The sequence below is a fragment of the Copadichromis virginalis genome, linkage group LG11 (genome assembly GCF_057382275.1).
Source record: "Copadichromis virginalis isolate Kocher_CV1m ecotype Utaka linkage group LG11, C_Virginalis_male_GT1.1, whole genome shotgun sequence".
Classification (NCBI taxonomy): Eukaryota; Metazoa; Chordata; class Actinopteri; order Cichliformes; family Cichlidae; genus Copadichromis; species Copadichromis virginalis.
Genome location: NC_140628.1, coordinates 7,900,258 through 7,916,905, shown reverse-complemented (window position 1 = coordinate 7,916,905; position 16,648 = coordinate 7,900,258). Strand labels below are relative to the sequence as shown.

Here is a 16,648-nt window from a genome sequence, read left to right as displayed (position 1 = left end):
GGATAACCAGGTTAGTTTGCGGTACTGTGATGGATTTAAAATAAAGAACAGTGTGTGGCTGGTGCACAGTGACTGTGGTTATGGTCAGAGTTAGGTTACATTAAGTGTAGCAGAGATTCATATGGATTTTTAGCTGATGATGCTTAGATGAATTCACTGAATTCCACCTTTATACCATCTAGAAAACAGAGAGCATAAACAGCGTACTGTCAGTGTAGAGCAGGGGTAGGCAACTCCAGGACTTAGGTGCCGGTGTCCTGCAGGTTTTAGACGTGTCCTTGATCCAACACAAAGAGGATGTGTAGATACGTAGAGGATGGACTTCAGCCAGGAAAAGTCATGAAACATCTGCTGACATCTGGTTGAATTGAGTTGTGTACTTCCACAAAGAGCAGCAGGTCAGCTGATCACAGCCTGTACACTAAGAAAATCTACTGAAGCTCTCAATAGTAATTATTGAGAGTGTGATTCTTTTCCCCACACTGAGCCAATACAACTGATTTTAGGATTCCACCTCTGCTGAATCAACTTTAACTCCTGACTGTACTCAAGTTCCCGTTTAGAGGCCTGTACTTTTTTACTTTTACTTGAGTACAAAAGTTGAATAAGTACTTCAACTTTTACTGGAGTATTTTTAACAGTAGTATTCGTACTTTTATTCAAGTACAGAATGTCTGCACTTTTGCCAGCTCTGGATCTCAGTGTGTGAATAGTAAAGAACAGTGTTTGCTCCTCACTGAGAACTTTGCTGCTGAAGCCACAGAAGTAAAAAAAACACATTCACTGGACTTTGTGAGCCTGCAGATATCGACTGAGTAAATAGCAGGAGGCAAACTGTGGTGCACTCGGGTCAGGAATATTGTGCAACTGTGTTGTTAGGGTGAGCGCTCATCCTCAAGTCAAAAGACGGCTCCTATTTAAAGGTGATGGACATTAAATGAGCCTATTAAAAGGGACAACGTTTACTTGAGCTACATAAATGATATTAATATATTAAGTACTTTGTCATGAGTCATCTTCTCTAAATGACTTTGATGAAATGCCTCCACATTTGAAATACTTAAATCAGCCTTGTTAAGAGTTGCATCACTCTGCTAGCATGTATTTGTCAGATTAGCATTTCTTATTGTTTGCAGTGTCAGAAAGACTCAAAGAGAAACAGATTAAAAAGCTTCCAGAAGGGATTTGATGGTTATTTTACCAACCAGCCATCAAAACTCATCTGTTACAGCACTGCACACATTGATGGCTCTCCAGTGCATAATGGAACCTTATTATAGTTATTCTTTATCGCTTTGGCACAGTCCTTGTAATGTTTCTGAAGTTCATCTTCAACAAAACAGCTCACGCATGAAGACAAAATTAGAGATAATCTGAAAAAAGATGGGACTCACCTCAAACTTTTCATTTATGCGTAATGTGTAAAGTGTGTGTGTGCTGATGAAAGAATGCGTCTCTGAGGATAACTGACTGCTGCTCTGCATACTACATCACAATCACACTTTTACATTCTCTGCAGAGAAAAGGGTGCATTTACCTTTACGTGTATTGTGAGGGGAAAATATTTTTCCTCCAGTGGTCACACAACACCGTAAACAGCAGGTACAGTAACCGGAAAGTGAACGCATACACAGCACTGTACAAATTCTGTAGCTCAACACCATCAAAAACCCATGTGCAGCAATATGCAACAGTACATCACCGTAAGACAACAGAACTTGGAGGACATCCTGTAGCTTCCTTTGGAGCTTACCGGTCATGCTTTTACTCAGTTTACCGAGCACATCCACCTTCTGTATACTCTGCTGTCTTCTTCCTGCACCTCTCCGCATATCCTTTTAACAATCCTAACAATAACTGCACAGCTTACAATTACACAGCTGGTGGCCAGGCTAGCTAGCTAGGTAGCGGGAGGAGCTCTGAACAGACTCAAGAACAGTAACGACGGACAGAGGATGAAAAATAAAGAGCAGAGATCCACCAATATTTCTTTTCTGGTTGGTGCTTCAATGCTGGACTTTTACACCAGCTCAGACAGCTCCTACCCTCACCATTACCAGGTGAGATCAAGATTAGCTGTTACTCAGGGCTAACAGGTGGTTTTAGCATCAACACAATCACCTGTGCCACCAAGTTTGCAAGAATAAGTGAAAAAGGAGTCTAAGTGCTTCTGTGGAAAGATTAATGCTAATGAGCCACATGTCTCCTTTAAAAGTGGCAACAAAAATAGAGGATCGACACACAGAAGCATTTCACTAAGAGCAAGCGATGAGGAGTGCTCCACGTTTTAGGGGAAAAAAATTATTTATTCTGTTCTTACCAAAGACACGTTCATCGTTGATGTTCTTTATGCAGAACCAGAGGCCTGCTGGGAAGGTGCAGACGAGGATGTGAAGATCAAAGAAGAAGGACACCCAGGTGGTGGGTTGGTGCTCTGATACCGAAGCGATGATTGGAATGTGGATCTTAGCATAGCTGTGAAGAGCGCAGGAAATAAAACAGTTAATAAAAGGAAGTGAAAAAAGGGGGTCTCTATAAACTCTATATGAACTGTTGTCAATCAGAACAGTTAACATCCACCCGACTCACACCAATAAAGCAACGGTGTTGATGGTGAACATGTGAGAGCTCATGCAGACAGCAGAGAATCAGGTTTGGCTGATGTCAGTTATCTTGGGTCCGAGCGTGACCCAATTAGTTTTACTGCACTGCAGCAGAAAACTTAACACCCTTCAAAAAAAATAAAAAATAAAAAAACTGAAAAAAAATTACTGAGGCATGTACGTACACACGCACATATACACACACCCATGTGCACATTCACTCAGTGAGAGTTTTGCAGTTTACAGCTGATGCTGCAGTCTGGCAGTTCTCTGTAAGCCCTGATCTGGGAGCAGAGAAGGGGAGCATTATCTGGTTGGGATTTTATGATGGGGCAGGATGACGTGCTGACTTGATTCGCCAATGGCAAAAAAATAAATAAATAAATTCTGGGAGCTAGAATGAGGGGGGAGGCAAGGCTACGGCATTTGCTTTGCTGTAATGCATTTAATTTGGCTTAAAGGTGAGGACGCTACTTGAAAAATGCAGTGATTTCTACAACTGAGTGACAACTTTTGTCTCTCTGCATGAGAGGGAAAAAAAACACAAAAACACACATGCCGTGAGATGGAGTAAAGCTGAATAAATGAGATTTTCATGGTAAATCAGTGTGGAATAAATCTGCTGTGAAACTGACTGACTGTACCTGCATGAGTAACTGTGCTACTACAGAGTTTTGGCTTACCCGGTATCCCAGAGGGAGTAGAAACGCCCACTCCATGGAGCAATGTAACCTGAGAAAGGAACACACAACATCCATATGAACTTGAACCCTGCTCACAATGTATTCACATTCACATCCACACATGGCTGTGGACGGTCAGTGATCTGTGTATTCTGTCACACACCGGTGGAACAATTAATTGGTCCGCTACGCTCCTCCTGCATGTATCGATCATGAAATTACTCTCTGATGTGGGCGGTGCGATGATAAATGAGAGCAGGGAAACTAATCACCGCCGTTAGAGAGCCAGCAGGTGGTCCTTTTCTATGCGGATAATAGATCAGTGCTTCTATTGTCTTACTGATTCCAGTCAGAGAGCGCTATTGTTTTACACGAAGCATCTCAATGACCTTAGATGAAGGCTATAATTACCTGGCCTGCACTCAGTATCCAAAGAAGACCTAATGGCACTAAAGGTTCAGGTGATTTCGGGTACAAAGTAATAAAGCACATTTGTCAAAGACTTGCAAAACTCACAGGTCAAATCAATCCTTATGTATTGTACATTCATCTCATTTTTTAAACCCTGGCTTCTGATTGGCTGTCATCTGCAAGAAGAAGGTTTGAACAGCAAGTTGGTGGGTCTCTGCACATCCATCAAACTTACAGTATGTGTAACATAATAGGACGTGCGTAAGCCCACTATAAAGAAGCTGCACAGTGTCTTATTACATAAGACCCCAGAATAAATACTTATAATTTACGATTCAATTATAAATTATATTTCTGTGACATTTTAATAAGGAAAGCTGCTGCTCCCTCTGTAGTGGGGGTCAGAGGGCAGCGCCGCATGTGTGATTTGACAGATTTTTAAACCAGATGCCGCTCCTGAAACTTTCACTTGTTAGGCGAACGTGTAAACCACTACACTCCAGAGTCATGTCCACATCTTTTAAATATTTCATCTAAGGATCCTACAATCTTTTCTGGGATCACAATTCATGCAAAAGTAAAGTATCATCTGTTTTCTTAAAAAAAGTTCAGACTTTTTTGTTAAGCAGACAAACATGATGCTGGCTTTGGCAGATGTTACATTTGAAGAACATGTATTTGTCTTGTTTAGGCTCCCGAAAGATTTAAGATCTGTACTGTTCAAACTCTAAGGTCAAAGTCCTTTGAAAAACTGAGGCATACATTTAAATTTAAAGTTATACACAGATGTTCACTCACTAGACTGATAGAGAAATAACATCCAAAGTTTATAAAGCTAAATGTGTGGAACTAAGATTTGGAAAACGACATCTCTGCAGAGGATTGGAAACCATCTGATGTGGTGAAGCAACTAAAAGTACCTTCAGGGGAACTGCATAAAGCCAAGTCAATCACACTACAATGCAGTTTTTGGTCCATTACATCTTTCTTAGTGAATCCATCCTAGCGGTCAGGTTCTCCTTTCAACAAGATTACAATGCTCTGAGAGGACTGATTTCAACTGTGTGATCATTTGAGGTTGTTTTTAATGGTTCTTCTGAACTGACAAGCGTTCCTACTTTTTTGTCCATCCCATTCACACCAACTGAGATCCATGAAGTAAGAGAGCCACTTCCCCGTGTAATGCCACGCGCTTCAACAGCACTCTGCGGCACAGAGGAGAGTGACAGCCTAATGATATAGTGAGAGATTTCTTAGCCCTGATGTGTCAGAACAGAGTGATTTAGAAAAGCTCACCTGTGCAGCGCAGTGCATTTCAGCTGAATGACCTGCCTATTCGCTTTCATTCTAGTGCTGATTACAGTTCATCCGTAGAAAGCAGAACTATTATCTCTGACAGAGTAAAGGCTCCATCATGGAAATTGCCATCACAATCACGTTTGCTCAGTCGTTCTTGTGTCGTTCCTCTCACAGCATCATTTTTCCCCTAATAGCGATGGACTGTGTAACAGGACATTACTTCCTTATACCGCTCATGAAAAATCCCAGACTAACGCCATGCTGTTCTGACTTATCATTACCCTTTGGAGATATGTTAAATGCTGCACACACGTGGAACTGAGTGACTAGCCAACTCAAGAATAGCTTCTGTCAAGTCTTAATAACCATGTCTTACCATGAAAACAGAAATATTATGTAATTATAGGATTGTATGTGTAAAAATCCATCCCTTTGTATACAGTCTGCAGTCATAAGGAATACACAACAAGACTGTATTAGGCTGTCACTATGTATTTAAGCGCCTTGAGGCGACTGTTGTTGTGATTTGGCGCTATATAAATAAAATTGAATTGAAAAACTGAATTATGGGAAAATGTGCCAAAGACTGCAGCTGCATGACACATTCTGCCCCTACTCCCAGCACAAACTGCAAAATGTTGTAAAACTGCACAGCATATAAGCATGAGCTTGGGAAAAGCTAGTTAAATCACTTTTGAGCAAAAACCCCAAAGCTTTAAAAGAATTTTACACTGATGAGTCTCTATGTCCAGTTTGTGTCCCAGTGCCCACTGAGACCACCGTCACAGCTCTCTCCAGGCAAAGAGCAAAAATCTGCACATCCAAGTAAAAACCTGCAAGTGCAAGACCAAAAAGAACCAGAAGATTTGGAAATAAAGTGAAACTATTAGTGTTTTGATACTTTACTAAGCAGGAGCCAAATATCGTGCAGATTTTCCGAGATTTTTTGGCCTCTGCATGATCATTTACACAGGAACGTGTATATCCTGACAGCAGAAGGTCCATGTTCACAGACTGCATTGACACCTGTGAGGACAAACGGTTGAATGGACCATCAGGAATGGGCACCGTTTGGATTTAGACTGTTGTAAAAGTGAACACGTGTCATTAAAGTGGATAGGGCTCTGCCTTCAGACACACATGGTGTTAGTGGAACCTCCATGATCAGTGACACCAGGGCAGCGTTCCCATAGGAAGATACAGTATTTAGACCAGGGTCATCAATGTTATCAAATCTTTCTGGAGTGACTGCATTTCCAAATTGTTAACATAACATAGGATGTTCTCAGCACTAAAAAAAAACAAACTTAGATTAAACTTTACTGCATGTCATTTCTCGGCTTCTCGCCACATATTTATCTATCTTTACTACACATTGTCAAATAAACAACCAGCCTTCTAATAGATAACCAACCTGTGTATGTCAGATAGATGACAGAGAGAAAAACAACTCCAGCAGCCAGAGAGACTCCCAAGAAGAAGAGAGTCTGGAACTCCTGCCTGGTCAGTCTGTCCTTTAGGTACTGCAGGAAGGCGTAGACCTGTAGCAGCACAAACACACCTGCAGAGACAGTGCAAACAAGACTGGGTTTAAGATCTGAAATAAACACAACCAGAAAATATATGCAGAACTGTTTAAAGTCACCAGAAGAGAAGCAAACCGAGAAGTTGTATCTGACAAAGTAAAAATGAAGCTGCAGATAATTACATCTTTTTTTAGAGCACGCAAAGCAAATGCTTCCATGGAAATGAGCAAACATCATAGGCAAGACGTGCATTCAATCTACACTTCAGCCTTCACAGTAGAAATCTAGCTTTTAGCATACTGTGCAGTGTTTGACAAAGCATGAGAGTAGTGCAGATTTTTTTTGCAAGTATAAAAATGATTCTGCTGAATGTTAGAAAACCTGACTTGCTCCATAGCTTTGCAGTAAACAACTTCCAACAATACTTTCCACCCTTACCCCAGGTGACTGGTTACTGACCTGCTGCAGCCATGTGTTCACTGGTCCTGATTGGCTGAAAGCCCACAAATGGGATCTGCATGGACAGGATGAGGCCGATGATGTAGAAAGTGCTGTAGGCTGCAGGAAGACAACAACCAGTTAAGACCAGATGAGCACAGTCAACTGTGTTACATGTGTTTACTTTCACTCATCAGTCTGAATCTAATCCAGTCAGCACACTGGCCAACTGATGAATAGATTCTATTAACAAGCGCAGCGTGTACATGCAAGTCTATCCGGTTCCTCTGAGCCCCACATTTGCTGACAGAATCCTTCACTGTACTGATCATACAATAATTTTAGTTTATTTTAACTCAGTTCCACAAATTCCATGCAGCTGCACAAAACACTCATTACAGCACTGCAAACCACCACAGCTGAAAACAAACCGCTATTAATCAAACCGCATCCCCTTTTTTATTTTTCCTCTGAAACTAAACTTGGTATTTGCGACGTCTTTTTATGTGTCATTAAGAATCAGTGCGCTCCGGGCAACTTCCAGTGTAAGAAGTGGGTAAGCAGAGGTTTTCATTTGAGCCGTTCACAATGACAGAATGACCTTTCACTGCAGAAACAACACTGTACAGATCTCACAGATGTAAGTACTTCATCACATGAGGCAGCACACAATTTACATCATACAGAAAACCTGAACTGGACAGAAGGACCTACAACTGGCACATTAATCTTAATTTAAAAAAACGTGTTCCTGTTTAACATGCACAAATGCATCTGTGGCAGCTACTGTGTTTCTAATTACCAGAGACTTGGGGAATGTGTTGGTAATGTGAATAAATGAAACAGAATGTCTGCGATTCAAAGAAAGATGGAGCCTGAGAAGAAATGGCGTTTGTGATTTTAGAAGAGCTGCAAACAAACCCAGAAAGGTCCTTGACGCTGAACACAAGAAAAAGAAAGAAACAAAGAAGGCCTTTTGAGCCTAAATTATGAATGACAGTGTAAGAGCGACTTAAGAGTTCAAATGATTTACATACTTGGGAGTCAGCGGCACAACCAGACAACAGGCTGTAAAATATGTCAACTAAACCTGAAAACCATTTCAAATGAGCGCTCAGGGATCAGACACACTTAAACAGAGCTTCAGGAATAAAAGCCTCCAAACAAGTCCTGCTAGTTAATAAAAAAAAATAAAAAATTGCACTACACAGCTAATGAAACAACAGGCTAACAACGCAAGCTGAGAATGTGCACTTGCTAGAGCCATCTGACTCATGTTTCTATACTTGTTTCTATATTCTATTTGTACAGCTCCAGATCACAACATCAGTTATTTGGAGGAGCTTAATATTTTAAGGCAGGGGTGTCAAACATAAGGCCCGTGGGCCAGAATCGACTGGTCAAATACTGGCCCACTGAACAGCTTTGACAAATGTTTAGTAGGACAGACTTCCCCACGACCATCCACACCATCTTATATTATGATATCTCAGGAAATAAATGTGCAGTTGAACTTCTTTACACTGGCAGAAAGGAGAGTTTCCCTGGTCGGGCCCATTTAAGATCAAGGTGTGCCCACAATGTAAAAATCCTCACTAACACTGGAGAACAACAAGACGATGGGGGTTTGCCTCGTTCTCCTCCAAGCTCGTTTGGTGGCCTGCCATCACAGACTACTGCCTCATGTCACGATATTGTAGGCTCTGCAGCTGCACATAATCACCTACAGCCTACTGTGTGGGTGTGTCTTGCTTTCTCTACTGCAGCTTAGGTACACCCCTCGACTGCATTTAATAATTAGGCCAGGGAACACTTGGGGACAGGAGCGCTTCAGAGTGGCTTTGTGGCTGTTAATGCTGCTCTATGGAGCAAAATCTTCATGTTCCTGCTCCAGACACTGTTTGATATTTTTAGAGCCAAATAACCTCAAGTTTGACCTAATCTGCAAAGAAGAGGACAGATCATCCAGGCCTTTATATCTTTGAGGCATACATATTTTAAACCATGTTTACCGTGGCTACACTTGCAGTGAATCCATAAAGGAGATTTCTTGTACCAAACTGACTGAATGGACAGGAAACAAGAATCAATGATGAAAACAGTGATGTCCTGCACAATGTTAGTTTAAGCAGTCGATGTATTTAAATAGAACATTAAGTGAATTGTTGCTGTATGCCAGGAGAAAACATAATGTGGTTGTCACTCTGTAACAATAGTAAGGATTCCAATTTCCACTTGAGCCTCAAAAAAGCACATCTAAGGGATGTGCGGGGTAGGGGTGTGTGGAGGGAGGTGGTTGGGTTCTACACCAATTTGTTCATGAGAAAGGAATCAAACATCAGCCCCCCACTGCTGTCTTCACAAGCTGACATGATTATTATTGCTATTGCACCGAGAGATGTCTCACTCCGACATACATACACTCAGTTTTCTTTTTAATATTCAAGCTGCCTTGACCCAACTGAAGGGAACAAAGAGGAACAGGAAGTTCAAATGTTCAACTATCCAATCAGATATGTACATTTCCTCTCCTCCTCTGGCAGTGCTCTAGAGATCCCCCACGTGTGGGCCCACAAAGCAGACTTTATATTTCCATGTAAAAGCAGTGCAGCTTGTTTGGTCGCTGACTCGATCAATCTCCCACCGTGACTGTCTTTTGATGACGGTAACATTATCATGGACGAGGAAAATGGAAACAAAGACTGCTGATGCCGGCCTGATCTGATTCACCAACTGCTGTGGTAAATTAATGTAAGGAAACACCTTGCTCTAGCCGCGCTGATGCACTGAGCTGAAACATTGATGCGCGTACAGTCTACTGTGATCAAACAGAATTAGACTTGAAATAAATCCTTTGTAAAAATGATATTGTGACATAAATTAGATTCAACACGACGGTGTGTTTTTCAAAGCTGTAGCTGCTGGGAGTGTATTGCATCACACTGAGAAGGGCTTTTATGATTCTGATGCTGATTAAAAGCAAACAGATTAAGTTTAGCAGAGACAGACTTGGAGCAGGGCTCCGTGTTTGATAATAGCTGTACCTAATGACCTTATAAGTCACATAAAGTGGAAATACAGAACTACACTAATATGTATATAAAGCACATGCTTTCTGTTCTGATAGGTGGAGCTGCTTTCACTGATAAACTGTTGGGAACCTTACATAAGAAAATATTCAGGCACACATCCATCTCAAAGACATTACTATCACACCACTGTGTATTACTGTAGAGTCTTTACCTTACAGCAGCTTAAGGTGGCTGTTTTGGTGCTTGGTGCAATATAGAGTGTGCTTCCCAGGTATATTAATGGCTGTCACTTTTTATTCTATATTTGCCTGAGTCTTGACTCGTTTATTAGTGAACTACTTAAAGTGTTATTTTGCTCTTATTTTGGAAATTTAGTGGCTGTGTACCAGCGAGCCCCAGCCTTCACGTTGCTGTTGTGTCAGTTCTTCATATCATTTAACCACTTCTCCAGAAAGTCTGTTGTTTTGAAGTTGGGCAAAACTTTCCATAGCCGGGGGAACTGGGGCCGATATGTGTGATATGATCACAATCATATCAGCCGGGCGCTGTGTACCTGGAGTCGAGTTTTTATGACCCATGCATGAACCCATACATTTTTAGACATAAGTTGTAACGGCCGCCATTTTCTTTGTGAGTCTTTATTGCATGGCGTGGCGCGATGTAATGTTTGCGTGTAAGGTTTAGTTTGAGCACCTGACGGCTCTTTTTTGCTTCTCATCCGCAAACTCTCTCCTTACTCTTTCACGTGACTCTTGCGTTGGTGGTAGAAGAGGTTTGTCATGTTTGAGTCTGTGGTGGCGGCCGGTTTGCGGCATAATTTGCATAGTTTTCTGGTCCGTGTCAGACTTCTCATAACCAAACCATGTCCATGCTACAGAGGTAGCCTCTTTCTCCTTCTGTTTGGAGCTACCTGATTCTGCCTCATCTTCAGTGGCCATGCTAGTATTCTCTGTGCCTGCATCCACACGGTGACCATCCAAACAATAAAAAAATATTACCATAAACAGTGTATTTTGCGTCACCATGAAACAAACGATAGCGTATAATGTGAAACGACGGATGTTTTAATTTCGTCATCCGATATATTTCGTCATATTGCACAGCCCTAGGTGGAACTGTATTTCTCCAGCTGGAAGGACGCTATAACCAGACCCTGCATCACATGGAGAAGTGGTCTATCCTACCAAATTCAAGCCCATGCACTCTCTACAGAGGCAGCTGCTTATGTCACAGAGTATATACTCTATTATTTAATTAGATTTTTGACTTTGCGTAAACAAGTTTCTTATTGGTAAAAGTGTATGCCACCACTGTGGCATCTACTTAAATCTCTCTGCATTATTTAACATCAAGCAAAAATAAAGAAATAAAAGATCAATATATGTGATCTATTTCTGACACTTTACCCTTCTCTGATAAAGACGCACACAGTGCGAGCTCTCTAGATGCTGAGCAATATGCCGACTCAAGACGAGCACTGAGTGAGAAGCTGAGTCCGATAGAGAAAAAGAGGAATCTGAGTGGGTTTCTATTCAGCTACAGAGGACGCACTGCTCATAACGAAATTTCAGCTGGATTTCATTACGGCTTTTCTGCTTTGGAAGACAGGAAAGATGAAGCGAGCGGGGTTTGGGGTGTGACAGTGGGCCACAGACTGGACTGCAAATCACTGTACAAGGTATGCATCACAGAACACAGCGAGCTATTACAGCTTTGAACTAACTCAATTACTGTGTTGCTGCAAGCAGAATGTACGGTGCTGGTCTTCAGAGAGAGACAGACGCAGGAGGTGAGGGGAGGAGGATGAAGGAGGTGAGAGACCAAGGGAGGAAAGCGCCATGTTAAATTATTCATTCTGCCAATAATCCTATTGGAGGATGCAAAACCCAACAGTCGCCCCGTCTCATCTCTACTTTTAGCCTTCTCTTTCTATACTTGTCCTGAGTTCAGCCACTAGTCAGCATGGCTTCTCTGATTCCACACTTCACAGCTTTCCCACCAAGTTCCCCTCACCAGTTTGTCTGTGCATATCCACATGTCACTTCCAAACGATCATGAGCTCAGCTACCGAGTTCAATCTGAAACAACGGCACGGTGATGTGGCATCAGAGTCAGAGCACGGCGAGCTCAGGAGTGTGTGACGACGCAAGCTCTTTGAAAGGAAGACCACTTTAATCTTTCCTTTGCCTGCCTGCATTTCCACTTTCAGTCCCGCACTTTTATCCCAGATCCTTTCTGCCCTTCTCTGGGGGATTTGTGTAAACTGAACATCAGTTGCTAGTGGATGGTGTTAATTATTAGTAACTGTGTTTATGCAGCGCAGATATGAAAAAGAAGCACATGGTCTTCTGTGTGGCATCCCCACATGTGCTGGGCCTGAAAGTCTTTTCAAGGAGAGAAAGCAGAGCCTGTGTGTGCATAGCTGCTGAATGCACCCCTACATCTTCTCTTGATTCTGCATAAAGTCAACATCAAATGAGCACAACTGCAAACCCTCAAGTCGTCGCTTCCCACTCTCGAATGAATGTAAATGAGTTTGTGTGTGTGTTTTTGCTGCATCTCACCTATGTAGACTCTCCGACTGAAGCGCTGCATGAGCAGCAGGACGAACACATGAAGAGGAATCAAGTTGATTATGAACACATAACCACCCCAAGCAGAAACCTGTCAAAAAACACATTTAATGAGCCCACTTTAATTAATTCAAAGCTTTCATTAATGGCGGGGCGGAATCATTTGGATTATGCATGCAGAAAGGCCTACCTCCACACATACACAGACTGCTACATGGCTAGCTTATCCCCGCTGAATGTGTACAATGCTTTCGACTGTAGCAGATAATCAGTAGAAGTATAACTGGCCCACGAATCCCTAAAGAGTGACTGTGTTTTCTCTTTTATTCACTTCAATAATGAGACGCTTTGCAATAAGGAGGAGGGTGCAAAGCTGCACAGCCCACCTGTGAGCTGTGAAATCATTATGAGCTTCAGCATTACGACTGGCATTCACATTATGCTGCTGGTACAAACCCCTCAGAAGCACAAACACACAGACACACGTGCACAGAACAGAGATGCACACACACGCAACCCTTTTCAAGCTTTGTTCTGATTCGTCTCAAAGTGTCATGTAGCTGCCAGGCAGCGAGCGGCTGCCAGTGAAGCGGCGTCACAGTTTACGGCACGAGGTGATTCTTCACATTCTGACGTGAATGATGGGCAGGTTAAGGGAACGGTTCTCCCGAGGACATTTTTCATGTCTTCGTCTGATGAAAATGGCTCCCAGTGGTTCGAGTGCAGCAAAGTTTGATGGACATCATAACTGCTGCAACAGTTCTGTGAAGGGCACGGCGATGTGCACTGACTCTGCGATCCACAAGTTGCTCTCCTTTTCAGTTTAAGGTTCAGGGCCCGTCCTTATCAAGTGTCAGAATCACTCTCTCTAAGGAACTGTGCTCAAACTGAGCCTTGGACTACAAATGCTGAAGTTGGGCTAGAGGCTATTTGCTGAACCCCTTCCAATTATTTTCAGCCAGGGGCAGAACATAACAATGACACCGCTAACTAAAAAAAGATCATTTTATGCGTGTGTGTATTAATAACTATTGTAGGTTACCGCTAAAATTAATAAGCAGCTTAAATCAACTACAAACCAACCATATAACAAACTCGAATACTGCAGAAGACGTCTGGAGAAATTCAGGGCGTGCTGAGGCACCGACTGCCATTCGATGAAACTAGCTAACCAGGTAGGTAACAGGAGCCAATGAAAGCTAAAAGAGTTAACCAGTGGCACCTGCGTTTAACAGAAGTTAAAAGAAGCCATCATAATCTAAGAGTTATCGCCTGCTACCTTTTATAGTCATATTTTAAAGGAGAACCAAAGTGTTTGGCTTACAGCTGGATCATGTGACCCTGAATCATCCCTTAGTTAAGCTGCCGAGGCTGCTGGGGGCTTCCCATGATGCACAGCGGTTTTTCTTCACTCTGCGTTTATACACCACTCTGCATTTAATCATTAGTTGTTATTAATCTGATTCTCTTCCACAGTGCGTCTTTCGTCCCGTCTCCCTCCCTTCACCCCCAACCGGTCGTGGCAGATGGCTGCCCCTCTTTGAGCCTGGTTCTGCCAGGAGCATCTTCAGAGTTTTTTCTTCCCACTGTCACCAAGTCCTTGCTCATAGGGCATCTTCTATTATTGTCGGGTCTTTATCTTATAATATAAAGTGCCTGCTGCTGTTGTGATTTAGTGCTATATAAATACAATTAAATTTGTAATATCTACGATATTTTCTTTTGCACGGTGAGAAGGCTTCAAGACATCCTGTTTATATACGTCAGAAATGGAAGCACTAAGGCAGCCATGGGACCAGGCCTTTGGTTTAAATTTCCAAACTACTGCACAACAATAAAAGAAAATATTCCTGATTATGCCAAACATTCTCATAAAGCACACACACGGAGGTACGAGGAATAGTAAACAATGACCTTTAACACTTCTGCATTTGCACATTTAGTCCTAACAACATTCATGAATGATTTCCATCCTTCTGCCATATTAGAACACAAGTGTTACCAGCAAAGTGTCACAATTATAACAAAGGATCTGTGTGTGTTTGTGCGTGTGAGTTCTCACCATATAGAAGTAGGAGAGGCAGCATCCGATGGCCCAAAAAACTGATCCAGTCTTCACAGACTTCACCTGCGGTGTACACCAGAGAGCATTAACCACACAAACACACACACACACACACACAAATGTAAATCAGAGCCTTCCATTAACTAAGCTGTGCTGCTCGCTGTTTCTTTCCTCGATGATTTTGCTCTACTGCTGCTTGCCCAACATGATAGTCTGAATTATTCATCATGTTTGCCTCTTTAATGACCCACACACAAAGCAGACCACCGTGTCCTACAGATCTTTACCTTGCCCACAGCAGGACACAGCAGCTGCTAACGAGGGCCTAACGAGGCTAACGAGCCCTGACTTAACGAAGGCTCAGGTGGGAGCTGTTGCAATTGGCTGCACGGATGATGGAGCCGAACCAATGAGATGTGGTGGATGGAGGAAGAGCAGATACTGAATGAAAGTTGAGGACAAGTGAACAAGTGGGGAAACAAGATGATAAAGGAGAATGAGGAGCATTCACTGGAGACTATTAAGCTATTCTGTATTTCACTTAGAGCAGATCTACTAAGCCCTCAAAAGCCTGTATGTGTACTTATGTGTGTGATTTATTCATGGTGCAATTATTTCAGACTTGCCTGAATCCAGGAAACAGAAATCAGTTCTTGTTCTAGTATTCCCCATCTTTCCATTCCACCACTTAACAGTGACTTCAGGGCTCTTTAACAGGGATAAAGGGGTCCTCTGAATCTCAATGGTATGCTTGAAATGTCATGGTGATGGTCTTTAGTAAGAATAACATTAGCCCATTTGCCCATGTGGACAAATCGCTGAGGACCAGTGTGAGGAATAATCTGTAGAAGCAGAAAGATGCTTAAGCCCTTCTCATCCTGGGACAGATAACACTGCTGGCTTCATCAGTCTGATAAAGCGATGGCATTGTCACCCACACACGGGTCACATGTCGGTGCCTCAGGGCTTCATTCAGACGTTGCTACAACATTTACAAAACCAGTTCTAATGCATTGAATGCGTTTAGTTTTCTGTTAACTCACACATTGAATTCTTAAATAGCGACCCTGAGTGACAGCTCCCCTGTCCGAAGTCAACACACTGCCATTGCCAATTTAACAACTCCACAAGTCACTGTGGATGAATCCTGCTGCTGCATCACACTGCAGGGGTTTAATAAACTTTAAGTAGCTTGACCTGCCTCTGCCAATAAATAACTTTTATTGACCAACATTGGTGGTGAAAAGCTGAAAAATGAGATCCTCAGACTTTGTCCTGTTTAACATGTCTGTTTTTTTTCATGAGCAGCTTTGAGGCTTCCTCTTACTTGGCGTGAGATAAAATCCTGGCAGCGTGAGACTGAAAGCAACCATCTCAGGCCAAAATGTTAACACTTGGCAAGCTCATTTGCTTTTTTCCTATTTTCATTGTTATTTAAGGCTTTCTCCAAAACAATCGTGTCTTTCAGTGAGCTGAGCGAGTCGCAGAAACCCAAGAGAGACGTCCAGGTTTATCTTGCATGCATTTTTAGACTTGTGAGTTTTGAAAGTGATACCATACGTCCATCAGCAGGTGTTGCAACTTGGCAGCCACTGAGATGTTTGAGCAACTATTAAAGTCTAAATGGATGGGCATGGTCACTGAGAAATAAAAACTATATTTACAGAGTCCCCAGAGGAACATAAAAAAAAAAAGCCCCAAAATAAGGTTTGAAACATGCACAGTTTCAAAGTATTACCGCTTCATTTTCAGATAACTCCATAGCGGCTAAAGAGGTGGAAAGTCTCCACTGAAAGAAAAGCACTTGTTCTATCAATGAGTGAAGGACCTTCAGTGTAAAAGTACACTGGAACCTGTCTATTAAAAGGGAAACAAGCTAAAAGCACATGACTTCTTGACGTTACCTGGGTGACTGTGTTTGCAGTCTGTTAACCTACATCCACACCAAGCAGACACAGGGCAGCGTTTTTGTGCACCAAATGTTCCCTTGTGTTCACCAGCTAGTTGTTTGTTGGTAT

General features: G+C 42.3%; 1 protein-coding gene across 1 annotated transcript in view; it reads right to left on the bottom strand.

Moving 5' to 3' along the window:
- Nucleotides 1–16,648, bottom strand: part of LOC146698005 (dolichyl-diphosphooligosaccharide--protein glycosyltransferase subunit STT3B-like) — a 75,103-nt gene that overhangs the window by 14,913 nt on the left and 43,542 nt on the right. The window contains exons 4-9 of the mRNA XM_085472931.1: nucleotides 14,628–14,693; nucleotides 12,557–12,656; nucleotides 6,982–7,080; nucleotides 6,411–6,557; nucleotides 3,287–3,335; nucleotides 2,321–2,475 (exon numbers count right to left, since the gene is read on the bottom strand). Of these exons, the coding sequence (XP_085329057.1) occupies nucleotides 2,321–2,475; nucleotides 3,287–3,335; nucleotides 6,411–6,557; nucleotides 6,982–7,080; nucleotides 12,557–12,656; nucleotides 14,628–14,693 (616 nt within the window). The remainder of the gene's footprint in view (nucleotides 1–2,320; nucleotides 2,476–3,286; nucleotides 3,336–6,410; nucleotides 6,558–6,981; nucleotides 7,081–12,556; nucleotides 12,657–14,627; nucleotides 14,694–16,648) is intronic.